This window comes from Colias philodice, chromosome 15 (genome assembly GCF_061535455.1).
Source record: "Colias philodice isolate Cphi_HAF_F1 chromosome 15, ilColPhil1 Martin Lab GWU primary, whole genome shotgun sequence".
Taxonomy (NCBI): domain Eukaryota; kingdom Metazoa; phylum Arthropoda; class Insecta; order Lepidoptera; family Pieridae; genus Colias; species Colias philodice.
Window position 1 is genome coordinate 8,793,537 of NC_143100.1, and position 27,771 is coordinate 8,821,307.

Below are 27,771 nucleotides of genomic sequence, written 5' to 3' on the forward strand. Positions count from 1 at the left end.
TGTAGTTTAAAAGATAGTGAAAGATAGGCAAAAAGTATGTGATGAAGAATATAGTATATATTCTTCACAATGAAACGGCATTACAACAGTAATGATTATTTATACCTCCCTTGACTTTGATACCTGGTTAAAATTACTGATTTAACCACAATATTATTATACCTTGTGATACAAATGCAAATGATTATGAAACACAAATGCAACTTTAAAGATTTAAAAGCAAGAACTTATCAAATTCTCTTGTATCCGCTTGTATCACACATGAGACAAAAGAATATTTTTGACATTTGACACACTTCACATTTCATTCGACTGCGGACATCCGACATATTATAAGTTTGACGTTAGGCAAGTAAAGCACGGACACGACACGACGACCAGAGTTTATGTCGGCTTAGCCTAATTTGTATAGTGATTACGTTTCACATGATACAAATTACCAAATATTCGGAAATAGAACATTATTTTACAGGGATTGTTACTTAAAACAACCTTCTGTCGCCATGGGTAAAGCAAAAAAAGGCAAGAAGAACCAGACAGCTGAAGATGGGTAATTTTCTTTCACATATGTTTTGAATACTTTTCTCCCATTCCATTTTATTTATTGCAATATTATTAATTACAGTGACAGTGATATTGAAACTACTACCATCGAAAATGTGAAACCAGCTCAAACTAAGGGAAAGAAGTAAGTGTTTGAGGTTATATGTATATAAAGGAATAACTTTCATCTAGCAAGATAAAACTTATAGAGAGAGCATGATTATTGTAAATCTATTCTTTATTTCTTATGTTTAATTAATGAGTGATATGTTTTAATTAAAGGGCAGTCATTGCATCTGATGAAAGTGAAGATGAAAAACCAAAAGCGAAATCAAAGCAAGGGAAATCTATTGATTCTGATGTAAAGGAAGTCACAAAGAATATTAAAAATGTATCAATATCAAATAAGTCTCAAAAGAAGAAAGTTGATATCAGTAGTGATGGTAAGATAAGCTCTTTCAATGTTTTTATTATATTGCAATTACAGTAACATAAATGAAACAGTTGGTGTATTAAAACAATCTGTAGTTAATGCTGATTATTTAATTTCAGAAGATTCCGATGAAGAAGTAGAAGTTAAGTCCAAGAAAAATAAAAAGAAGGAAGAGAAGAGTGCTTTCTCTTTATTACAAGTTGAGTCTGGAGAATCTGCACCTGAGGCACCACCCTCGTCTGACGATGAATTACCAGTTCAAAAGTCTTCTAAAAAACCCAACCAGGATAAGAAAGAGCCTGCAGGAAAGAAAGGAAAAAAAGCAAGAAGAAAAAAGGATGAAAGTGATGAAGACATTGAAAAGGTTCTCGCAGAACTTGAAATGGAATATGCTGGAATAAAAAAAGAAGTAGCTCCTGAACCTGAACCTAATAAAGTAGAGGAACAACCTGAAGAAAAAACAAAACCTAAAAAGAAAACCAAAAAAGAAGCTGCACCTGAAGTTGAGAATGATGCCCAGGAAAAAGAAAGTGATAATGAAAACGACATTACTATCAAGACAGCTGCACAGAAGAAAAAAGAAAAGAAAGAAAGAGAAAAATTGAAGAAGCTTGAAGCTAAGAAGAATCAGCAAGATAAGAAAGAACCTGCAGAAGCTAAAACACCCGCTAAACCTGCTGAAAAAGTTGAAAGCAAGGAAGATGAAGTAAAGGAAACCAAAGCACCTTCAGAAGAGAAAGAAGCTGAGGGAGATGCTCCTGTTGAAGGTAAGAAGAAGAAAAAGGGTGATAAAGGCGATAAAGCCGAAAAAGATGATAAGGGTAAAAAAGGTCCCACTAAAAAGACAATTGCTGCTATGCAAGAAGCATTGAAAAAGGTAAAAGAGGAGGAAGAACGTTTGAAACGTGAAGAGGAAGAAAGAATTAAACAAGAGGAAGAGAGAGAGCGACAAAGACTAGAAGCAATTAGGTTAGAGAAGGAAAGAAAGGAAAGGAAGAAGCAAAAGGAAAAGGAGAGAAAGGAAAGACTTAAGGCTGAAGGCAAACTGCTAACGCCTAAACAAAAAGCTGAAAAGGCAAGAGCTCAAGCTCTTCTAGATTCCTTGAAAGCTCAAGGTATTGAAATTGGTTCAGAGAAGAAACCACCAAGGCCAGGAACAAGGATTAAGCCCGCAAAACTGAAGACTCAAATGTCACAAGAAGCACCTGCTACTCCACAAGAAGAAAAAAAAGTGGAGGTTGAAGTCACAGATAAGCAAGTAAGTTTTGTCCCGTAATTAATTTACCAACTTTGACTTTGTTATAATATATTATATAATTACTAAGTACAGATAAGTAAAAATATGCAATATATTATAAGTTAGCAATGTTTTGGTATCTTTGTCATAATGTCCTTATACCTTAAAATAATGTATCTTTTCAATTTACCAAGACTAAATTCTCATACATTAAAAAATCATAGGAACCTCCAAAACCTGAAGAGAAGAAGGAATCTGATACAGAATCTGTAAAAGATGCATGGGATGCTGAATCCTCGGAAGATGAAGCTCCTCCACCGCCCAAACCAGAACCAGCGCCTGCGCCAGAAACCAAGAAACCTGCACCAGTTGAGCAGAAACCAAAAGAGGTAAGTACTGCTTGTTTATAAGCTAAACTATAATGGTATTACCACAAAACAATTTTGTTGTTGTGTTGTTGATCGTTTTATATAATAATGTTGTTTAAAGATTTTTATTATTAGTACTTTTACTGTTTCTGCTCAATAGAGCTGTATTTTTACTGTGCAATATTTTTGAAGTAACTTCATGAAATATTGTGTAATAATAAACTAAATGATAAATAATTATAGGATGAAGAGAGTTCAGAAGACGAGGGCAGTTCAGATGATGACTCGAGTTCTGATGAGGATTCCGATGATGACCAAATGACTGACGCTCAAAAGAAACGGGAACTTATTCTTAAGAGATTGGAGGTAAATTAATATTACTTTTGTTTCTTTGATTGTGAAGCTACAAATCGTTACAATCTTTTTACATGTATACTCTAAGACTGTTAGGATATGACCTTTGGGAGTTGCGTAACGGGAAGAATAAATTTAATAATTTTAAAAAATTATTATATGATAATTTTGAAAAATTAAATAAATATATTTGAAAATATTAAGTAAAAATAAATTAAGTGACCCAAAAAAGTAATTTTATTAATTTATCTTTTAGAAACGCCGCGAAGATAACGAAAAGAACAAAGTGAACAATCCGCTGCGTGCGGCCGTTGTGTGCGTACTCGGACACGTAGATACGGGCAAGACGAAAATATTGGACAAATTGAGACGGACAAATGTACAAGATGGCGAGGCTGGTGGTATCACTCAGCAGATTGGTGCTACTAATGTACCGATTGAGAATATTAAAGAGCAGACGAAACATGTTAAGGGGGTGAGTTGTGCATTTAATTGTAGCTTACTATTGCATAGCTTCTATCGCGGGCCTTGAGCGCGGGGACCGAATCCAGAAATTTAGTAACGAAAAACTTCACGCTCCCCACTCCGACGGGCGCGGAGGTGTGGCTTGAAGGCATAGCATGCAATAGCTTTACCGCGGCAGTCCCCGAGTGCCACACGTCTTTTTTTATTTACAGTACGCTTCAAACTTAATGGCGGCTCGGAACATCATATTTTGGTCCGATGTGCAGAAAACAATTTTAGATATCAGCCAATCAGCGGGACGGTAAGGGACGCGCGAACTTTCGAACCGTCATTAAGTTTGAATCAAACTGTAATTAATATTTTTGGTGACTGCATAGTATATTGAGCCTTGGGATCAGCAAAAGAGAAATATAATATTTAAATTGCATTTTTTATACAAGGCTAATTGTTTCTTTTTCTGTTATGTCCAAAGATAGATATTATCATTTAAATACTTTCTTAATTTCCTACTAGAAGTAGTCTTAATATAATTATATAAATCTCGTGTCACAATGGACTCCTAAACCACTTAACCGATTATAATAAAATTAGCACACCATGTGCAGTTCAATCCAACTTGAGAGATAGGATAGTTTAAACATGTAGGTACCACGGGCGAAGCATGCATTAGTAAATTTTTATGTGCAATACTAATGAAAGCGTAATTATCTATTGCAGGTGAACGAAATAGCATTCAAGTTACCAGGGCTGCTGATCATTGACACACCTGGGCACGAGTCCTTCAGTAATTTGAGGAATAGAGGCTCTTCTCTTTGTGATATTGCTATTCTTGTAAGTATTGTCTTCTTTCTTATTATAGTTCAGCTTTAAAAAAATTTGGTGTTGATTTACATCATTATATTTTTATTGTTTATTTTTTGGACAGATATGTTTGAATCTTATGGTATTCTACCTACCTATTTATATTATTAAAGTTAATTTTATAGGTAATGTTTTTTGGACAAAAAATAAATAAAGTATAAACCATATACAACTAAATAAAACGTAATGGGTACAGTGATTTAAATAGACAAAATTTTCTTCCAGGTTGTAGACATTATGCACGGGCTGGAACCCCAAACGATTGAGTCTATTAACTTATTAAAACAAAAAAAGACACCGTTCATAGTAGCGTTGAACAAAATCGATCGCTTATACGACTGGCAGAGCGCTCAGAGGAAAGACGTTAGGGATATTCTGAAGATGCAACAACCGAACACACAGTTGGAGTTTGAGAAGCGATGCAAGGATGTTATACTGCAGTTTGCCGAACAGGTAAACCTTTGAATTAGGGCCGATTTTTCAATGCTTTGATAAAACTTATCCGTCCAATAAAGTATTACACGATAATATTAAAATGTCACGTAAACTGTCAAATATGGGCAATTAGAATACGTTTTCAAAATGGTAGTTTTATACATTATTCGACGAATAAGTTTTAACTAAGGATTGAAAAATCAGCCCTTAGTACAAAAAACGCATGCAACGGTATTAAATATGAATCATAATTATTGTAGGTGAAATATTGCACAATATTGTTTAATCAAATATAATGACAAGTGATGATAAGAATGATAAAAACAGTAGATAGTTTTGAAAGTTAAAAATAAGTTAACAGAACATGTTTTTAAGATCTTGTAAAACTTCAGTTTTGTCACACAGGATTGAGGATGCGTTTCCACTATAGATGTGCTATGCTATGTTGCTGTGGATGCGGTTTATATGCACTAATCATATTCATTGATGCATATAGCATAACATTGGTGGAAACAGATTCAACTAAGCTATGATTTTTATATGGAATGATGCGTGCTATGGATGGTTGTGAGTGGTACAGTTCGATTCAAACTTAATGGCGGTTCGGAAGTTAGGTGCAGGTGGTATCTAAAATTGTTTTCTGCGCATCGGATCGTACGATGTTCCGAGCCGCCATTAAGTTTGAATCGTACTGTATAGTCGATACATCGTATAGTTCGCACTGCCTCGCACAGCAATTAACCTAACCTTTGAACTATTAGGACAAAGTTAAAAGTTTTAAAACATATATTACCAAAATAAAATATACTAGATTTCCGCCCGCGTTTTCAAAGGAAAACCCGCCTAGTTCCCGTTCCCGTGGGATTTCCGGGATAAAACCTATCCTATGTGTTAATCCAAGTTACCCTCTATATGTGTGCTAAATTTCATTGTAATCGGTTCAGTAGTTTTGTGTGAAAGAGTAACAAACATCCATACATCCATACATCCATACTTACAAACTTTCGCCTTTATAATAGTATTAAGATTAAGATAATATAGTGATATTGTAGCTAAAAATAATTTTTAACACTTGTTCACCCTTCCAGGGTCTAAACGCAGCGCTATTCTACGATAACCCAGACCCTCGTACCTACGTGTCCCTAGTACCAACGTCTGCGGTGACCGGTGAGGGTATGGGCAACTTGCTGGCCATGATTGTGCAAGCCTGCGAAGGGCCCTTGCATAAGAGGCTTGTGTTTTCGCAGCAGCTGCTCGCTATTGTTTTGGAGGTGAGATTTAATGATACTATTATAAGATTCTTATTTTGTATGCACTGAATAAACGTAAAAACTACTGGTACCACTTTATTGTTAGAAAGCCTATTATGTATATTTTACCGGAGTAACATATAGGCTATTTTTTATTTTGTTTGACTTAGACTTAGGTGGGGCAAGCAAAACTTTAACTTATTAGTTAATCACATATTCAACATAAATCTTAAATGACCAATAATGAAGAATCGAATAGAAAAGACGAAACATTAAATCATCTTAAAGACAACTGTATTTTATAATTAAACATAATATTAAGTAATTACGAATTGCAAAACTCTTCAAGATATAATTATTTATTTCCAGGTGAAAGCGATCCCCGGGTTAGGAACAACGATCGATACGATTCTTATAAACGGAACGTTACGCGAGGGTGACACGGCCATACTGGCGGGTACGGACGGTCCCATTGTTACGCAAATTCGTTCGTTACTCATGCCGCAGCCTATGAAGGAGTTACGTGTTAAGGTTAGTTTCAATATTTGTTTATTTTAGACAACACTAGCTTACTACTACTTGTCTAAAACCTAATATACTAAAACCTTCCTCTTGAATCACTCATTAAAAAAAACCGCATCAAAATCCGTTGCGTAGTTTTAAAGATTTAAGCGTACAAAGGGACATAGGGACAGAGAAAGCAACTGTGTTTTATACTATGTAGTGATAAAATAGAATTATTATTATTAGTAATTAAAACGACTATGGTTAAAGTGGATGGAAATAATTATAAGTAATGTAAGAAGAATATACAGGTGACATTTTTATCCACACAAATTTAATTAAAGTTGTATATCTCAAACACATTTACTAAAAGAGACTTCATTAAGAAGGGCTTATAAATCGTTATGGAAATTAGTTCCGTACATAAACATTAGTATACTTGTGCCACACATTTAGATTTTCCGTCATAAAATATAATAAATATATATTGTTACAGAACGCATACATAGAACATAAAGAAGTGACGGGAGCTCAAGGTGTCAAAATCGCAGCTAAAGAGTTGGAGAAAGCTATTGCCGGCTTGAATTTACTTGTCGCGCAGAAGCCAGACGAAGTTGATGTTTTGAAGTAAGTGATTTTTTTACAGTCGCTATCGTAATCATTAATATTTAAATACATATACATATATATAAATAATGTCATGATAATGACTTACGCGATAGACTGTTTTATTGCATTTGAGTCAATGATATAATGTTGGATTAGCTTTGTGTTTGTTAAAATGTTTAAAAATAATAAAAAAAAATTTTTCAAATTAGGTTTACAGGAACATTTATTCGCATTTAAAACTTAAAAAAGCTTATTACATGAGAATACAAATTGATGTATGCAATACAGTTGCACGGAACCGAATCTTTCAAAATCCATAATGTTTGTACAGTCTAAAGTATTAAAGTATACTCCAAAATTTTAAAAAGATATACAATTTAATAAAAAAAAGACGTGTGGCACTCGGGGACTGCCGCGGTAAAGCTATTGCATGCTATGCCTTCAAGCAACACCTCCGCGCCCGTCGGAGTGGGGAGCGTGAGGTTTTTCGTTACGGAATTTCTGGATTCGGTCCCCGCGCTCAATAGAAGCTATGCAATAGCTGAAAAAATTTAAAAAGATATATAATTTTATTATCCATACTAATATTATAAATGCGAAAGTAACTCTGTCTGTCTGTCTGTTACTCAATCACGCCTTAACTACTGAACCAATTTGCATGAAATTTGGTATAGAGATATTTTGATACTCGAGAAAGGACATAGGATAGGTTTTATCCCGGAAATCCCACGGGAACAGTAACTATGCGGGTTTTTCTTTGACTGCGCGGGCGATGCCGCGGGTGTAAAATAAATTAATAAATAAAATAAATTTTCTTCTACAGAGAAGAAGTGGCCCGCGAGCTAAAGTCCGCGCTATCCTCCATCAAGCTGTCGGAGCGAGGCGTGTACGTGCAAGCGTCGACGCTCGGGTCGCTTGAAGCGTTACTCGAGTTCCTTAGGACCAGCAAGATTCCCGTGAGTTGTTTTTTTTTAGCTTTTTGAATTTTTGAAGTGAAAACTTCTTTAGCGGCGTTGAGCCCTTTTATGTAATGGGTATAAAATCTTAAACTCGCGTCAGGACACGTGACCTGATCGAAAAAGCGTAAGACGGATGGATATCAAACATGCTCAACGTTAATAATCAAGTTTTCACTTCTGCCGGCACTCCCGGAGTGCAACCCGTCTTTTTTTAAAGTGAATATTCTTTAGGCGCGTTGAGAGTAAAATTTCAAGATCGTGTCATGGCAATACCGTCACGCCATGGAGTAAGGCGACGGTTTTGGTATCTTTCAATTTTGTCAAAGAAGTTTCACTTCTATAAACACGTGCTAGAAACTCCTTTTTTTAATTATTTTTAAACAACTTTGTAGTAAGTTTTTGATACAAGAGACATGCAGATAATTTAAATAATTTATGCATTTTATTTCAGTACTCCGCAATCAGGATAGGGCCGGTAGTGAAGCGTGACGTCATGAAAGCGTCCGCCATGTTGGAACACGACTCGCAGTATGCTACTATATTGGCGTTTGATGTTAAGGTTTGTCAAATATAAGTATCTGAGTTTCGTAGAAATACTTGCACAAGGATTCTTTAGTAAAAATATGAAGATGTTTTTGGTGTTCAATTACGCCATTTTATACAATTATTACACACTATCACTCTCCCAATTAAGATTTACGCTTTCCTCCAAATACTAACTAATATTATATTTAAAAAAAAGATTGTCATATTGTATGAAAAAAATTGCTTTTGTACAAAAATTTCACTGTTAATATTATTTTTAAATTTTACAATACTTCTTACAAATTAATACACATTAAAAAAATATTTAAAAACCAAAACAGATCGAACGAGACGCACAAGAATTAGCGGACAATCTCGGTGTGAAGATATTCGCTGCGGATATTATTTACCACTTGTTCGACAAGTTCACTGCGTATAGAGAGGAACTAAAGCAGAAGAAACGGGAGGAGTTTAAACATATAGCCGTGTTCCCGTGTAAATTGAAGGTAATTTTTATTTGTTTTATGGTTTTTTTATTGTTTAATTTGTATGTAATGTAATGGTGTGTTTATGGTAAAAAATATATATATAATAATTAATACCTTTATATTTTTATGAATCGAAAAATTAATTAGTAGTTGAAAAGATAAAATTGCGAAAAATATAATCTTGACTGTAAAAATCTATTCTCATAAACTACTTACGTGGTAAAGTAAATGATATTGTAATGAATCTCTTATTAAAAATTAATCCTGCTTAGTAAAAAAATACGAATTATTAAATTTCTTGCCGATTTTCTCGGAAAAAACGAAATGTCGAATTGGCGGTAGTTTAAAAACAATAATCATAAACATGTTAAGGTATGTTATGGTTGATGTGAAAAAAAGTTTGAATTTATTTATTTATTTCATAATAACAAGTAATTAACAGTCAACCTGTTAATTACAGGGTGAATGAATTAGTTTCTAGGTCTTTTTATTTATTTTCTTTATGTAAATGATATTAATTTGCAGGTGTTACCACAATTCGTGTTCAACTCTCGCGACCCGATCGTCGCGGGTGTTATGGTAGAAGGCGGTATTCTTAAGGAGGGCACTCCTATTTGCGTGCCTAGTAAAGAGGTAATTATCTTTGTTCTTTTTTAGTTTATAACTAGCGGTCCGCCCCGGCTTCACCGTGGTACATGTTTATGTTTTCTCTCCGTAAGAACCATCCTCATACTTGAAGGAATATTATAAAAATGGAATTAATGAAATCGGTTAAGTTCAATAGAAATCATGTCACTATTATTTTAATTTTTTTTCTTTAAAAACTAAAAAAAACTAAAACTTTAAAAAAAACTTTAAAATTAGTATTATAAACACAATTTTTTAACCAAAATCCCATTTGACAGTTCGTCGAACTCGGCATAGTGACGTCCATAGAGATAAACCACAAGCAAGTGGAAACGGCTCGCAAGGGGCAGGAAGTGTGCATCAAGATCGAGCCGATACCGGGCGAGTCGCCCAAGATGTTCGGCCGGCACTTTGACGAGACCGACATGCTTGTTAGCAAGGTTAGTGACTTACCGTCATAATAGTGGGCGGGTTGGCGACTTACCGTCATAATAGTGACTTGTTAGTCGCTAGTTGAATATGGTATGTATAACATAAATTGATACTTTGGTGAATTACCGTTATAATAGTCGTTGGGTAGGTGTCACCGTCATATTAGTGGTTGGTTTGGTGACTTACCGTCTATATATCATCACTATTAGATAAGAGCGTAGCAATGTAGATAAATCCGCGGGACACAGCTAGTTAATATTAAATTTCGATACAAACAATATTTATTACGACCACACATCGCAAAAAAGTAGACAAAAAATAGTACTTAAATTAATTATTACAGTAGCAGTGTCTATTTACAGTATATTTTTTCTCCCTATAGCCATTATAAGTCATTATTATGGTCTGTTTTTGTCATGTGAATTTGAAGTGTGTGCGGTTAGCAATTTGATATTGTTTATTTACCTATACTGGTATTGGTCTGTTCGTTGGAAGTTTCTGATTTGTATTTTTTGCGTTCTACTAATATAATAATAGTAGTAATTTTTACACGATGAAATGTTTAAATCGAAGGATAAAACAGCTCTTTCACACAAAATCGGCTGACCGGATCATCATGAAACTTTTTACTTATGTACAGAAAGTTATTAACTACTCGGGTACCACGCGAGTAAAGCCACGGGCTTTAGCTAATGAGTACATAATAAACTTGTAAACGAAATTTATCTGTCACATTTTCTTCTGGGAGGGGAATCTAGAGTTATTAGTTGGACCTAGTGGATTATTCAGAAATATCTATACCGATTTTCTTGATCTATCCAATATCCATAATATCTGCGTAATACTCTCATATCTAATTGAGTTAATCAGCTGTGTCTCATCTATTAAAAAAAAACTGGTTTAAATAATAGATTAGCGCTTAGACTCTTTATTGTAAGTATAGCCATTTTTTTCAATTATTTAACATACAGGATGATACAGTAAATGCAAGCCTCTTAAAGAGCTGTCAAAACTCAATTAGGATGCGCCCGTATTAGTTGAGGGCGAAGTAATTGATCCTGGATATATAAGAACATTCCAGTTTTTTCCAGAACGAACTGACCTACCGTGACATTGGATCTTATTTATTATATGCAACATGTTAGCCGTTGTTATAACATGAGAAACGTAATTATTATTCATACAATGTATATAAAAGAGACGTTCATTGAGTAAAAAATTTATGGTTATAGTATTAATATTGCGATAAAATTGTCCGCTCGAACCAAAACAACCTTGGTTTCATATGTTGATGTTGAAGAAAATCGAATATTTGTTTGGATAACTCTTAAAAATAAATTGTTTACATATAATTTTTAATCTAACATTAGCCGGGAAGGTGTTTAATTAACAATATTGTATATTTTTCCTACTAACACTACACACTATATGACTTAATATTTTTTGTTGTGTTTTCCACACATGCGCATTTATACCAAATATGGCAAGAACATTTGATTGTGTAGCGGTATAACCATTTTTATCCGATATCCCTCCCTATATTTTGTTATACATTAACAAACTATTTGTTAACATGCAAGATTGTGTAAGTTAAAAGGTAACCCAGAAAATTTGTTGCAAAACACTGCACAATGATAGGTACATATTACATATAAATCGACTCTCGATCATAATATTATCTCAATGCTCTCGATTTGAAATAGTTTTAAAACACATCATTGCCAAAGTATAGCATAATTGTATGAAAATATAACGTATTTATAAATTACTATTAATCATAAAGAAGCCCTCAAACAAATATAAACATCTAAATATAGGGTTAACATGTAGGTTGTTGCTTTCTAGATTTCATTTCCGCAGCAATCAATGCTCTCAGAAATATCCGATGAACGTCGTAACACGCCTCGATTTATTTCAAAATAACTACAAACGGTGTACATTAATATATATTACATCGACGTCGTGTGGGAAAGAAAATTTCGCTCGTCATCAAAGTCGCTTGAGAGAAATGTTTGATATATAAATAGAGTCTTTAAGTTCTATTAATGTTCCGTCGTTTGTTTTGTTTATTGTTATTATTATTGTGTATGGTGCGAGCGAATTGATAATCCCTTTTGATGTTTAAATTACGATTTTCTATTTTGGTATCGGAAGATTTTAATTTTTCGCTTTATCCATGCTGAAAAAAGAAACCAATATTATAGAAGGAAAGCCTCACGAAACAAACAGTTTCTTTTTTTTATTTCAAGACAATACCGATTACACAAGACACGTACAAAATTTACTAAAGAGTGCATAAGAAAGGCAATTATAAAATAATTATATCGTTTGCTGCCTCAGCCTTGATACTCTTTAACGGGCGCACAGCAGCGCTTACTAGTAAATATTAATTAGCTTGAAAAATGTTTTATTTCTTTAATTCTTCCGACGAAAAAGATCGAAGACCGAAGAAGAGAACTGAATTAGGTTAATTTTTAAGCACATAGAAAGTCAGTGAACTCAATCATACTACTGAATAAAAACCCGTATAAAAAAGTTAGGCTCGTTGTATCACATAAGTTAGTAAAAAATAATTTTGATAGTATTTCAAAAGATACGCATAAAGAACGAAATGTCGCCATTCAAATTGGAAATAGTTATGAATATTTCAATCAGGTTATTTCTTAAAATCTAAATAAATGCGACCGCTACAAATAGAAGCGACCTTCGTGTTCAAAGTCAAGGCGAAAGCGTTAAGGTGATTCCTACGATCTGTTCCCAGCCAATGTCCCGCTAGATGGCGCTGAATTCTACATTTCTAGTTTATTTGAGTTTTTGCGTAATTGGAAAAGATTAAGGTCGTAGGAATAGTCATGGCGGTTACTGAATATTATATTTTATTGAAATATGTCATATCATTGCCTTAAAATCCACCCAATTCGGTAAAAAAATGCATTATAACATCTGTCATTGCATACAGGGTCGTTTACACACACAGACGTATACAAAAATGATAAAGATTTAAGTCTAGATGGCGTGAATGTAAAACAAGTAGGATTGTTATAAAAATAAAAGTTATATTTGTTGGCGTAAACTATTTTGTTGTAATTTTGGGAAATAAATAATGTCAAAATTGATTACAATAAAACGCAGTTTTATTTTATTACATTACACTATTGTTTTTTTTTATCAAAACATGTATTTGAAGTAGCATATACCTATGATATAATATTATGCTAAGAATAATTATTCATACAACAACAAATCTAAAACACTATTTACTATGGAAAAAAACCAGGAAGGTGAAAAAGATATTTACGATTTCGACGCACTCGACTTTTAGTAAAATATAGTAGGTAAAAATTAAACAATGGTAATGTAAATTCTAAACAAACTACTACCAAAATACAATTAGAACAAAAATCATTTGACTTGTTTATTTCACCCAGAGGCCAGAGGCGGCTCGTGACAAAATTGTATAGGTGTTCACTTGAAATAAAACAACGAAAATACAATAGCGTTCGGGATGATTTATTACAAAAAAATGAGCACCACATTTTATAAATGTCTATAACACTAAAAATTACAAAGTACAGGCTATTTCAAAACGAATTCAATGACTAGGTATCAATAATTAGTAAATCACCGAATTTGCATTCGCGAGCGTAGGTATCCATAGTGTTTGTCACTGACGGTCACTGACCTCTATAACTTATAGTTATAGAGGTCAGTGGTGTTTGTTGTGTAAACATGTATGTATTTGAGTAGTTAGTAGCATATTATATTCTGAATTTCTGATCCATGCCTATTCACTCAAAACTAATAACACTAATGATTTGTAACAGTAAATTATTTCAATAGGTAGGTATTTGAACATTTCCCAACAAGACGTAAGAATAATTATTCGTAGGTATACAAGATACAATAACAAATCTAATACACTATTTATTATTTTATTATTTACTAGCGGTCCGCCCCGGCTTCGCCCGTGGTACATGTTTACGTTTTCTCTCCATAAGAAGTAATAGTTAGAGAGCTAGCGCAAAGCTACCTGTATGTATTTGACCAGACCTGGATTTTTGTGTGTTGATTCCCCTAGACAGGTGGAAATTTTTGGCGAACTTTGAAACCATTTGACCACGTCTGCCATTTTGATATTTGAAAATAGATTATTATTACTATCGGAAAATAACAATGGCAGACCATTATCACGCGGATAACATTCTGGCAGACACTTATGAAAGTGCTGAAAAAAATACAATTTTGAAAGTATTTGACCAGATCTGCCATTCATATATTTTATTTATTAGGGTCTTAAAAACTTATTTTCGAAACGGCAGACATTTTCATTGCGTACAGACTTCAGCAGACAACAAAACTTTACAGACTTCAGCAGTCAACAAGACTTAGCTTCTACATGGTCAGATGTTATATGTATTACGTTCCCTGACCTTACATCAATGATTTACTTTATTAATGTTTTTATGGTCATTTACATTTAATTTTGAAAACTATGGAATAAAATTTATAAATTTGATGATACAAAACTAAATATACATTTGTAAAGAATCTCAAATATAAAGTTGTGTTGCAAATAACAAATCATCATTTAAATATTTAGTTTATTTCTTTATTTAAGAAACAATTAACAATTACAAAACAACATAAAAAAACACGCATGCATTTATTGAAATGTTCATTCATCATCACTATCGTATGGCGTTGTGTGACTCGTCTTCATAATCCATTGAATCGGATTCTGTAAAAGTAAAACGTAAATTATATAATAAAAGAAATGAGTCATTATAAACTTACCTAGTAAGGCAATGCCTTTGATGTCGCACGATGCCGCCGCGCCGCCAGTGTAGGTACTTCTGCTGCTACATGAAAATATGCTAGGGTTGCAACAAATGGGAAATAAAACAATTGTGATTATTACTATTATGATGTAATCATTTATTCATATTATGTACATTCAAAACAATTGCTATTATTAAATCTGATGTAATTATTTTTTCATAAATATATAATTATTATTAATTACATAATATATTGCACTGTGAAATATTTACGTATCACTTTATTTTTGATGTTCTTAATTGTCTTTTATAAAATTTAAGTGACGCATTCGCATTGGGATCAACAATCCGATAAGAAAAGAATGGAGACAACATATACATAGCTTTGATTTCAATTCTACAGATACAAAATATACAATCTATCTAAAATGATACAACGGATGTTTCCTGCGTTTTCTCGTCAAAATACCGAAACAACGTAATTATTGTATAGTAGTTGGGCGTGAAAGTAAAAAAACAAATGAAAAGTGTTTTCCATATGATTATTTATTAAATTTACGCGATTAAGAATAATTTCAACGATACAATTTAGTAACCGAGAATTCAGAGGATTAAAGAAAATACCTGCCTGATCATTTTATCAAACTCTAAAAGAATTATGGTTATTTCGCATCACTCGGTTTATTAGTTTGGTAATAATTATTAAAGGTAGTTACAACCCTAGCCATTGAGTCGAACGGTAGGCAACACAATATCGACTTTGTGCGGGTACATATGGTACATTTCTTCTTGCTGTGAAGCGTAATTATTATTATTAAGATTTTTTAGGCTATTTTGAATCAGCTGTTCTAATTTAATTCTAGAAATTTATTAAAACGTGATTTTTTTAAAAGTATATTATGAGTTTATAAATACCTCAACCAATAGTTATTGTGTCCTATCCTCATTTCTTTATATCTTGGTAGTTAACTAAAGTGTTAAATTTACATAACCTCAACAACAACATTTACACTGCCACTGCACTAAAACTAAACTAACTAGCTCTCTAGCTATAAGAACCATCCTCGTACTTCAAGGGATATAATAAAAAAAGAATTATCGAAATCGGTTCAGCCGTTCTCGAGTTATGCGCTTACCAACACATTTTGCGATTCATTTGACTAGCGGTCCGCCCCGGCTTCGCCCGTGGTACATGTTTACGTTTTCTCTACATAAGAACCATCCTCGTACTTCAAGGAATATAATAAAAAAGAATTATCGAAATCGGTTCAGCCGTTCTCGAGTTATGCGCTTACCAACACATTTTGCGATTCATTTTTATATATAAGACTAGCGGTCCGCCCCGGCTTCGCCCGTGGTACATAATATTTACGTTTTCTCTACATAAAAACCATCCTCGTACTTCAAGGAATATAATAAAAAAAGAATGATCGAAATCGGTTCAGCCGTTCTCGAGTTATGCGCTTACCAACACATTTTGCAATTCATTTTTATATATAAGATAAGATTATGTGAAAATAACCAGGAAGGTGAAAAACATATTTACGAAAACATAGTAACATAATATGGCTGTCGCTACAATAATTATATTTCAATTTTATCTTTTTATACCTAGTAGAACTGGCCGATGAATAAAAAAAATCGTATTAGAATAAATACAATAAATTACGGAACAAAAAAAGGATTGTAACTGAATTAGGTATGTTTGTTTCTGGGCGCACCGTTTTCGACGACGCGACGCGCGACGTAAGCGTATAGGTATAGGTACCTACTTTGCTAAAACAAACTAATAAAATTGTGTGTCTGTCTGAAAATTCGGAAAAGCATATTTTGCAAGTTTGTAATTACTTTGATAGTTTACCGATTTATAATATGTAATTGTAAAATTTGTAATTGTATAATATATAATTTGCAATGTGGTGAAATTTCATAAAAATCACGGGCCAATTTTTTGTTTTGAATCCCACCGAAAATATAATTGCGTTATTAGAATAATTAATTACTATACCTACCCACGATCAATTATTACAATATAGTCTCAAATGCATACTAGAGAAATATTGCAATTTGATTCAATTAAAATGCATAGCATACAAAAATAAATTCACAACACAAGAAATTCCGCGCGCAAATCATAGCGCGTGTCAATGAAATCAAGAATGTTTTATATCAAGCCGACGCGGACGACGACGCGACGCCGAACAAAAGTACCTACGACGGACGACCACGCTTCGAGTTGCCAAACAACATGAGTAATAAATTGTTTACAAAAAAAACAAGTTTTCCATTTTTCTGTATGAGTAGACAGAACTTCAAAACGCCACCTGCTACGGTTTATATTATGAACGATTGTTATAAAAATAAAAGTTATATATTTGTTGGTGTAAACTATTTTATTGATCAATAATTTTGGAATTTAAAATTGTCAACATTGATTACAATAAAACGCAGTTTTATTTTATTACACTATTGTTTTTTTTATCAAAACATGTATTTGAAGTACCATATAATATTATGCTGATCCAAGCATTTTCACTCAAAACTTATATCACTAATGATTTGTAAAAGTAAATTATTTCAATATACATTTCATAACCAACATGTAAGAATAATTATTATTATTCCTACCTACAACAACAAACCTAAAACACTATTTACTATGGGAAAATAACCAGGAAGGTGAAAAACATATTATTATTTACGATTTCGACGCACTCGACTTTTAGTAAAATATAGTAGGTAAACATAATATTATGGTTTTGATTTTTGAAACTAGTATAAGAAAACTGCGTGTTCAAACTACTTGTTTGTCTGTCTGAAAATTCGGAAGTACTTTGGTAGTTTACCGATTTATAATAATATTGTATATATCGTTGTTTAAAAAATATTCAAACACAATAAAATATGATATACTGATTTATCACTGGTTTCAGTGATGAACTGATGAGTCAATTATAGCCACTATACTTTCGTCATACGTGTGTATGATTGATGTGATTTGCAACGTGGTGATATTTCAGAAAAATCACGGGTCAAATTGTCCCACCGAAAATATAACTGCGTTATAAGAATAACTATACCTACGATAAATTATACATAATACAATATAGTCTCAAATGCATACTAGTGAAATATTTTATTTGAATCAATAAAATAAAAAAATAAATAAAAAATAATAATAATACAAAAATAAATTCACAACACAAGAAAATCCGCGCGCAAATCATAGCGCGTGACAATGAAATCAAGAACTTTCGAGCCGACGGACGCGGACGACGAAGGAGCCTAACAAAAGTACCTACAATCATAGGCGGCTCGTGACAAAATTGTATGGCCGTGTTCACTTGAAATAAAACAACGAAAATAGGTACCTACAATAGCGTTAGCAGTACAAAAAAAATGAGCACCACATTATAAATGTCTATTTATACACTAAAAATTATAGAGTATTTCAAAACGAATTCAATTATTATTTAGCAATAATTAGAAAATCCCCGAATTTGCATTCGTGATCGTATTCATAGTGTTTGTCTACACTAATATTATAAAGAGGAAAACTTTGTTTGTTTGTTTGATTGTAATGAATAGGCTCATAAACTACTGGACATTTTACCAATGTTTGCAAGTTTGTGATTACTTTGATAGTTTACCGATTTATAATAATTGTATACTTATATCATTGTTTAAAAATATTCAAACACAATATGATATAGGTACTGATTTATCACTGGTTTCAGTGATGAACTGATGAGTCAATGTTAGCCACAATACTAATCACTTTCGTCATACATGTGTACGAACTATGATTGATGTGATTTGCAATGTGGTGAAATTTCATAAAAATCACGGGCCAATTTTTTGTTTTGAATCCCACCGAAAATACATATATTACTAATTGCGTTATTAGAATAATTAATTACTATACCCACGATCAATTATTACAATTTACAATATAGTCTCAAATGCATACTAGAGAAACATTGCAATTTGAATCAATTAAAATGCATAGCATACAAAAATAAATTCACAACACAAGAAATTCCGCGCGCAAATCATAGCGCGTGTCAATGAAATCAAGAATGTAATTTTATATCAAGCCGACGAGCGACGACGCCGAACTAAAGTACCTACAGTACCATTTACCTTCAGTGTACAATACAGTTTACAGACCTACGACGGACGAACAATAATGAGTAATAAATAAAAAAAAACATAGTTTCTAAGGTCATTAGTTTTATTTTATTTTATTGTTATTTTCTTTGAACGATTGGAAATGAAATTACTCAATTTTTACACAGAACTTTGATTTATTAGAATTATGCTCATTATGCATAAGATAACGAACGCGAATGCACGACATCTAGCGCGTCAATGTCTAAACATCGCCTTTCGTTTAGACATTGACGCGCTAGATCTGTAATAAGTATATAGTCTATGCGCTAGATGTCGTGCTTTATGTCGTGTTTCGCTTGGCAAAAGTCACGCACACTACTGTAGAAGTGTCAAATTTTTCCGGTATTTTACTGTTGTTTTTCTAAGTAAATATTGTAAATTATTGATTAAAAAGGTCGAACGCGCACACATTTCATTATAGAGAAGTGATAAAATGATTAGTTTTAAAGAAATAGTGTCTGTGTTAAGTGTTTAGAGGTAATCAAAAATGTATGGAGGGACGGTCGGAACATCAACCTTAAATAAATTAGAACACGCATACAGGATTAACATTTACCAACTGTTAATGAGCTAATTTGAGAACTATTCTTAAATATTTGCAAACGTTTTGTGTGAATATATTTGTTTTTTCGCAAGATATGAAAGAGATTTCGGAATTCGGATTGAATTATGTCACGCTTGGATAGTAGAAGTTTCTAGAGTCTTCTGAAATATTGATGGTCAAAGTATAGGTTTTAATTCGTGTTATAATTAATATCACTATACATATTACAAAACAGCTTTCAAAAAGGGTCTCGTAGCTCTTTGTAACAATGAAAAAATAACAATTATTTTTTCTCGAATCTAACGTAACGAGTAGGGCATGCACCCGGGTTTACCCGGTTCCGAAAAACCCGGGTAAACCCGGGTTTTTTGATGATCTTGAGAACCGGGTCTGAATAGTATGAAACCCGGTTCTCCCGGTTCCGACCAAAATATTAAAATATAAAATATTATTTATATTTTGCTGCATTATTTTAACAAATTTATTCTATCTGGCAACGTCAGACTCACGTGTATCGCGAATTTTCGTTCGCCGCGCCTCAAGCGTGGCTCCGATTGGATGTCTAACCTTAGATGCTATAAGTTTCCTACGGTTGTATTACCAAAAAAATAAATTAGGCTTCGAAAATGACACAAATTAGGCTACAGAAATATTTTTATTAGATTTGTCGTGAATTTGAAAAGCTGTTGATTTTACTGTTTCATATAATGATCCAGTCATGTTTTTGTTTTTGGTATCAAGCTGAAATTTATATCGAATACTCAATCAAGTCTTCGGTCCCTTTTTTGTGAAAAAGTCAAACTCACAAGCCAACGCATCAAAAGATACAGCCGTAAATGCTGAAAATTTTCGCAAATTTCGACATTCGCATGGGACTCAAAACCTACAGCTGGGTACTTTTCATGAACACAGAGCCTTTAAATTTGGTAAAAGTAACGTCTTATAACACAGATAAAGGAAAAATTGCTAGAAACATAAATTTTTAAGTTACAACATTATAAAAAATAGGTTTGTTCGGAGCCCTCGGAGCGCGGGTCCGACTCGCACTTGGCCGGTTTTTTGCTTTACAGTTTACAGTTTGCAGTTAATGGATAAGGTTTAAGTTTATATGTGATATTATGATAACAAGGTACTTTTATAAGACTGATAAATAAAGAAGTATCGAAATTTTGTTTCTTTATTAATTTAATAAAATAAGGCACAAACCGCGTAAAATAAAAGGCCCATCAGGTACTTTTACAGTTACTTTTGTTTAATTTCGTATTTTTTTTCCGAAGTATTATACAAGAACCGGGTAACCCGGTTCTACCCGGTTCTGAGCTCGATTTGGAACCGGGTTTCAGAAACTTGGAACCGGACTCGGTTCTGCATGCCCTAGTAACGAGGCTTCGTTATCAAAAATAAATCTCATACTTATATACAATTATGTATACTATGATAAGACCCAATTAATTTTAAAAGGTACTTATTCCGCTATTTAAGTAGGTACTTGAATAGTCTGTCCAAGTTTAATACAAATGGATGTTACGAAAATGAAAAAGACTAACGTTTTATTTGCACATGCTGTAGAGTATGTACTACACACGCAGTGAAACCTACACGTGTCACACGTTTGCAATTTACATGTCCCTTTAGTGTAGTTTTAGCAAATATTAGCACACGAGAATAGAACGGATACGTTATTATATACGCACCGTGTGTTTGAGGTTTGTGCATTGCAGGCAAACAGTGGTGCGCCTAGATAGTTAGCGAGGAACGAGTGCGGTTCGCTTTGATAGTGGGCGAAATTGTATACCAATTTTGCCTCTAGTAAAATAGTGCAGAAGTTCATGTTTAGATTTTCTCTATGTAGGACCTGTATCTGTATATGTACCTTATCTTAGGTATATATTAATTTTTAATAATAATTAAGTAGATAAAATCTAAATTTGTGAATGTGGCTCTATTTGGCATACATATTAAGATTAAATTATTCATAAATTTCATTACTGATTAAATAAGTATTGAAAAGTTTAAATTAACGCACCACACCTACTTCTAAATAAATCAATTATGTACCTCAACGAAATTTTGGGATATTCGTCCCCCCCTCGAAACGTAGGTATAACATTAACTAGATAACAGTACGTTATCTAAGCCGGTCTCCATTCACGATCGCTAAATGCGGCATGAATGGTCCCAGGTCAGTGGGTCGAGAGGACCGGCCTCGCGGATGCAGTTGCTAACCCTTCGTACATATACTATACATAAACTATATAATATATAGTTTGTATACTGCTCTATATTGTATACTATGTTCTGGTATATAAGTACTGTTAGTATATTGTACTCTGTCTATAAATAAATGCCCTAGAAATTGATGCTGGTTCAATGTTGAATGATGTGTGAAAATTTTTAATAATTTTAATTTTATACGTGAATGTGTGTGGCACGATGTTTGTGGTATGGTTTTGTCTCTCGGATAGGTAATTAGTACTTAAACTTTTTTATATTGCAATATTAGTTACCCAAATAATGTTGTTACTATGATATTTAAAAAAATAGATGTATTCATAGTTCATACAACAAACTTACATAATTTTAAACATTAATTACACGCCCTTTTACAGCTTTATGTAACATAATTGAATCTAAAATATATGAAACCACCTAGGTAATAAAATGGACAATTTTCCCAGAAGGCTATATTACATTTTGTCGAGTGACGTCATCGCTTTCCACACACCGGCAGGCTTCCACGCCCCCGTGTTGGACCTTAACAAAATGAGTCCGTCATTTGAATGTTGCCAAGCTATTAATAGAATTTCAATTTCAACTATAATTTAGTTTGCGGTTTATGTAGGTGCATGTATTTTCAAGTTGATGAAAATTACAGGCTGCGTGTAACGGTGTGCTTAAAATAGCTTCTAGTGGGTATATAATATATATTCAACTTGTATTCTACACTTGGAGCTTTATTTAGATTAGAAAAATAATTAAAATATTATGCAATTCTAAAAGACGTGTTTAAAGTTACTTTCCCTTGGTAGTAGAACTAAGAGACCCCAGGTTCGATTACCTGTGGTGACAAATTAAAAAAATATCTCGGTCTGGCACGACACAGGCTGCACGTCACCTACTTGGCCGTAAAGAAAATCGATCAGTGAAACAGATGTTTAGTACATCTGCCCCACAAAAGGGACACGAGACTTCACACATAAAAATGACAAACTTAAAAAAAATATCTTATTAAATTATACAAATTGAAGCTACAATTTACGTGGTAGTTACAACGCATAGCAACATTCGAAACACACGTCTCAATAAAGTCTGTGTTACTCCTAAGTAATTAAGTCATTAGAAAATTAAAATCACGGAACCACCGAGTATGACGAAACAACTCATAAAATCATTGGTAATTATACGAAAATGAAAACGTTCTCATGTACCTACGTCAAACAATAATAACATTAGAAATAGCCGAGGCCCCACGCCTTAATCGTTGTTCATTTCCATTCAGCGTTCGCTCCACACCCTAAAAGTAATCCACGTTAAAGGTAAACAGCTAATGATGGTAACTTATTAGGTCATACCTACGTTACAGCTTCATTCAGGTCGATATTCTCATAACGAACACCATTCTGACCCTTATGTTTGTACTGTTAAGATCTCTTTTACATCGCTCGTGATACATACGAACGCATTCATTGCACACAGCCACAACGGCCGGGTCACATCTCATTCTAGAAGCTCCATTGATATATTCGCATGGCAATTTCATTGATGACATTACTAGATTGCGCTTGTATTGTAGCTAAATTAAGTTAACGACCAGAGTCGTTAATAGCCGTGTGTGTAATAAATATCTTGTTATCAATTCACACAAACATTTATAACTTTATTGTATAGACGTTTTGGTATTCGCAGACAACTCTTCCTTATGCAATAGTCGTTTTAATGATTAATTATAATTGTCTTGAATTGAAATTATGTATTCAATAAGATGTAATTACTGCTACTATATATAATATATTGTAGTGATAGGATTGGACAATGCATACTGATTATGGTCAATATGCATTATGCATTCATAGATTTGCTCTTGTTGGAATTTATTCCCTTTTGTGTCGTTCTTAATTAACATATAATTTAAATAGGTTTAAGTAAATCCGCAGGTATCGATTATTACTTATTTGGATGCACGATGCATGATGATGATTGATGTACTATAGATGCAGTAAGAGCAGAAACTGTGCATACCAAATTGTGTATAATATTTTCAAAACGTCAAGATTATTTAGTTCCCCGGTTTGGAACTTCGTATTGCAATAACAACAAAAGCAATTCCCTAGTATTCGATTAATTCTTTTAAATCTTATTACTATCAGAGCCAAAAGCTTGTTGGTTTAATCCATCCCAGTTAAAGGTGTTTTCACTTTTAACTGTTGCAACAGCAAAAAGCTGTATGAATTGGTTCTCATTCATCGAGCAAATTGCGCGCAGAAAACCTTGTAAAGCTTTCAAGCTAACGCGATTACCCCAATTGCTTCAATGACGCGGGCCCCGGGGGCTCGGGCGGCCCGGGGTGCACGGGGCGAGGCTAGCCCCGTGACCCACTTCCTCGCTTGCACAACCTGATCTATTTTCCGTATGACGTCATACCATTCAGGCCCAGAAAGCTGAATCGATGCGCCAAAACTGGGTCGAGCTGAATGAAGCCCGTGTACATTCATCGTTTCCATTTTTAGACGAAGGCTGCAGTGAAGGCTGTTGTCAGACATATTGGATTAATTTTGTAGTATATTTCGCGGGAATAAAGTATTGGAATGAATTGAATTAGAATTACTGGAAATTTAAGATTTAGTTAAATTTTGACAATTCTACTTGATTTTTATGTTGGTTTGATTAGAATATTCGAATTCTTTAACCAATTATAGATCTCCTTATCAAAAAATAACACTGAATTCAATTAATAAAGTCGCATTGTCTCTCATAAAGTAAGGGTTATGTCCATGTCTAATTGATCCTTTTCGTTAAATATTATCTCATCGATACAAGATCCAATGTTTTATGATGACAATAACTTAATTAGGTAAACTACTACATTATTTTGATACAATACAGTAATGTACATTACATTACACAGTATTGATGTATCAAGAACAAGTAATTAATTATGTTTATGATGATAATAATTTCAGTGCAAATTTACCTACCCAATACCGTATATATATAAATTAAGTATATGAAACTTAACTATCTCATTGTTACAGATCTCTCGTGCCAGCATTGACGCATGTAAGGATTACTTCAGAGACGACCTCATCAAGACGGACTGGCAGCTGATGGTCGAGCTGAAGAAACTATTCCAGATCCTCTAAACCCTCGGGATCTCGTGAAGCGTCACAACGGAGTATAGTTCTACCTATAACCCTCCGTTGTGCACGCGAAACATGTTTCAAACGCTTTTATAAGCTCTCAACCTACAAGCAATTTTATTGGTGCGAACTCGTTAATAAATCACCTGTAGGCCTTGTCTATTCCATCTAGAATCCCCCGTTTCACATAGAATCTCATAATCCAACGTTTTCTAACACTTTCCTTTTGATACTGCCATTGTTTTCGATTCAAAATTACATACACAACACACGCAGACACATAGCATCGCATTGTATATACACCATTAATAGTATTTATTTTAAAAAGGCATATTCCTTTCAACCTTCTGTATCTTTGTGACTTCGTGCATTTAATGTTTGCTACAAGGAACATACAATTATTTGTATATAATAAATACCTATTTACTTTAACTTGTGTAAATAAATCATTTGAATCGTAGTGCAATACACGATCTCAGTTGCGTAAACTGCAGGTTCCTAGGGTTTTTATTTAGCAAACATCTTTTTTTTTACAACGTAATTTAATGTAAATAAGATGTGTGGAGGAGGTCGTATATTGTGCGTTGGTATTTTTAAATGAAATGCTTTGACGTTTTGGCGTTATCGAAGTACATTAAAGATACAAAAGGTTGTTTATGTAGTTATTATTACCGTGCCACCCTTTTTGAAATGCTTTGTATTATATAGATGGAATCGGACATATTCTTATATTGAGAAATTTATTAAATTATGAAATGATTTTTTTGGATTTTATTTCTCAACCCTTTTACCTTTTTATGAACATTAAAGCAGATTTCAAAGTCGATAAAGATTATGCTAATCGACAGGTATAAACTTCTTTTCACCATAATTTAAATGAAATTAAGATTGCACATTGCAAATGTTTGTTTTGAATTATGTGTAACACCAAAACACCTCTGTACCAGATATTTTGACACAAAAAAGCTCATAAGTCCATAAGGACTACTACAATATGTGATATTCATAAGAATATCATAATATTATGGTATAACTCATTTCGAATTTCGATCAGCAGTGCCCAGAATGTTCTAGAGTAGATAGAATGAATGAATGAATGAATGAAAAATACTTTATTGTACACCAGAATATATGATACATTTTATAAACTTAACAATAAATTGATCAATGTACAGTAGGCGGTATAGAGTTATTCTTGTAGAAGGTTCTAGTATATAATTCATTTGTTTTTATTAGTTTTTAATCTGCATAAAGGTATGTGATAAAGTATGTGTGAGATAATATATCATACCTACCTTGGCTTTAATATTATAACGAGGTATTTTTTTAACAATTTGAACCGATAGACTGAAAAACTGTTTAAGGATTTCATCAAAATTATATTAAGAGAGTAAACAGAGAAGTTATAGTTAGGTATGTCTTGCTCATGTTTAGTTTAGGTATGTTTGTTTAATTGCGCTCCTGAAACCACGGGAAGATAAATTAAGCCGATATGTCAAATATATATTACATGTAATCCACTTATTATACCTACATAGAACTAGTATTATATAATCGAACAACCTATTATTATAATCAAAAGAAATAAATACGAGAAATAGATTTTTAGGAAACACCCAATAAACTGCAGTGCCCGAGATCTAACAGTAGGTAGGTCACTGTTTGAAGTTTTAAAACAAGTCTGAAATTTTCAAATTCCATTCATAGTAGAGAGCTGTTTCATATAACTTTTGCACACTTTAATCGGGACCTCACAACCGAGGACTTAATAATGGAATACATGAACAAAACACTTCAATGTTTGTTCCTATGTACAAAGCTTGAATGGAAAACAAAATTTCAATCCATCGGCCATTTAGCTTGTTAGAAAAGTCAACCTACATTCCAAATCGGTACGGTCTTGGTATGCATTATTTCGTAATTGAAATAACTGCACAATCTCAATTGGTCACTATCCTTGACGTTTATTATTTATCTCAAGTTGTGAATGAAATATGCATTCAACCAAATGGGCCCACGAGCCTACCTGAACGAGTATTGGCCGCCTTACTTGTAGATCAATGTGGGAGGTTCTGAATGGGCAATTTTGCGCAATAATTTGAAAATTTCGCATAATTTAAACCTGTTACAAATTAACAAGGAGGCGGAATAACTAATCGCGGGTAAGTAGGTATCGTAACTAATGTATTTATCAGAGCTGGTGTCCCATTTAGTTGATAATTTACACAAAACATTTAGTTATAATTAAACCGTAGATTAAATACAAGACAAATTAGAAATATCCCAGCAACTACTGTTGCATATTTGTATCAAAGAATATTAGAAGTAAAAAAATAAAAGGATAGGTAAATATTTAACAAGTATCTATATTCTATACATACATCCTACATACATTTGAAATTATATCTTCATTTCTGCATAGGTGACCATAACGGGGCATTTACATCAAACGAACATAGAGCTAGAGCTATAGAAAGAGTTTCGTGTAAACGAAAACTCGTATTCAGTATTGGTCAGTATTAGAACTTTATAATTTACATAGACACACTTATAAGAACAACGAAAAAATGCTCTACGCCTGTTTACACTAAAAGAGTTTGACATAGTGGGGTTAGAATGAGCATTCTCTGGTCTGATGTAGATGTACCGTAAGAAAGCGTCAATTGTTTAATTTCCCATATGCCTCTACCTGAAATTCTCAAAAGTTTATTACATCTTCTGTGTTTTGAATCTAAAAATTAATGCTAAAGATGTCTTTATATGTATTAGCCGGTCACGAAGCGAGTTACACCCCGGAAAACCAAGTTTAGACTACATAAAATTGTTGTA

The 27,771-nt window shown here is 33.2% G+C and overlaps 1 protein-coding gene across 2 annotated transcripts; it reads left to right on the plus strand.

Moving 5' to 3' along the window:
* The first annotated feature begins 332 nt into the window (after nt 1-332).
* eIF5B (eukaryotic translation initiation factor 5B) lies at nt 333-25,702 on the plus strand. 2 transcript variants are annotated; one of them, XM_089703713.1, is made up of 18 exons: nt 333-550; nt 626-688; nt 826-986; nt 1,096-2,234; nt 2,438-2,602; nt 2,825-2,947; nt 3,192-3,410; nt 4,118-4,231; nt 4,487-4,714; nt 5,785-5,967; nt 6,316-6,477; nt 6,947-7,077; nt 7,883-8,015; nt 8,470-8,577; nt 8,885-9,049; nt 9,557-9,664; nt 9,937-10,098; nt 24,838-25,702. In XM_089703713.1, exons 1-18 carry the CDS (start codon nt 504-506, stop codon nt 24,943-24,945), a joined length of 3,519 nt encoding a protein of 1,172 aa, XP_089559839.1. In that variant the 5' UTR covers nt 333-503; the 3' UTR covers nt 24,946-25,702. The 2 variants fall into 2 exon arrangements, with proteins under 2 accessions (XP_089559839.1, XP_089559840.1); XM_089703714.1 differs by having other exon boundaries at nt 1,099-2,234.
* Nucleotides 25,703-27,771: the final 2,069 nt, after the last annotated feature.

Bases quoted from the DNA above. Each gene is read 5' to 3' on its own strand.
- eIF5B (XM_089703713.1), top strand. From the start codon at position 504: ATGGGTAAAGCAAAAAAAGGCAAGAAGAACCAGACAGCTGAAGATGG. The intron at 2,948-3,191 runs GTAAATTAATAT...TTTATCTTTTAG, and splicing joins TTATTCTTAAGAGATTGGAG to AAACGCCGCGAAGATAACGA. The intron at 4,715-5,784 runs GTAAACCTTTGA...TCACCCTTCCAG, and splicing joins TACTGCAGTTTGCCGAACAG to GGTCTAAACGCAGCGCTATT.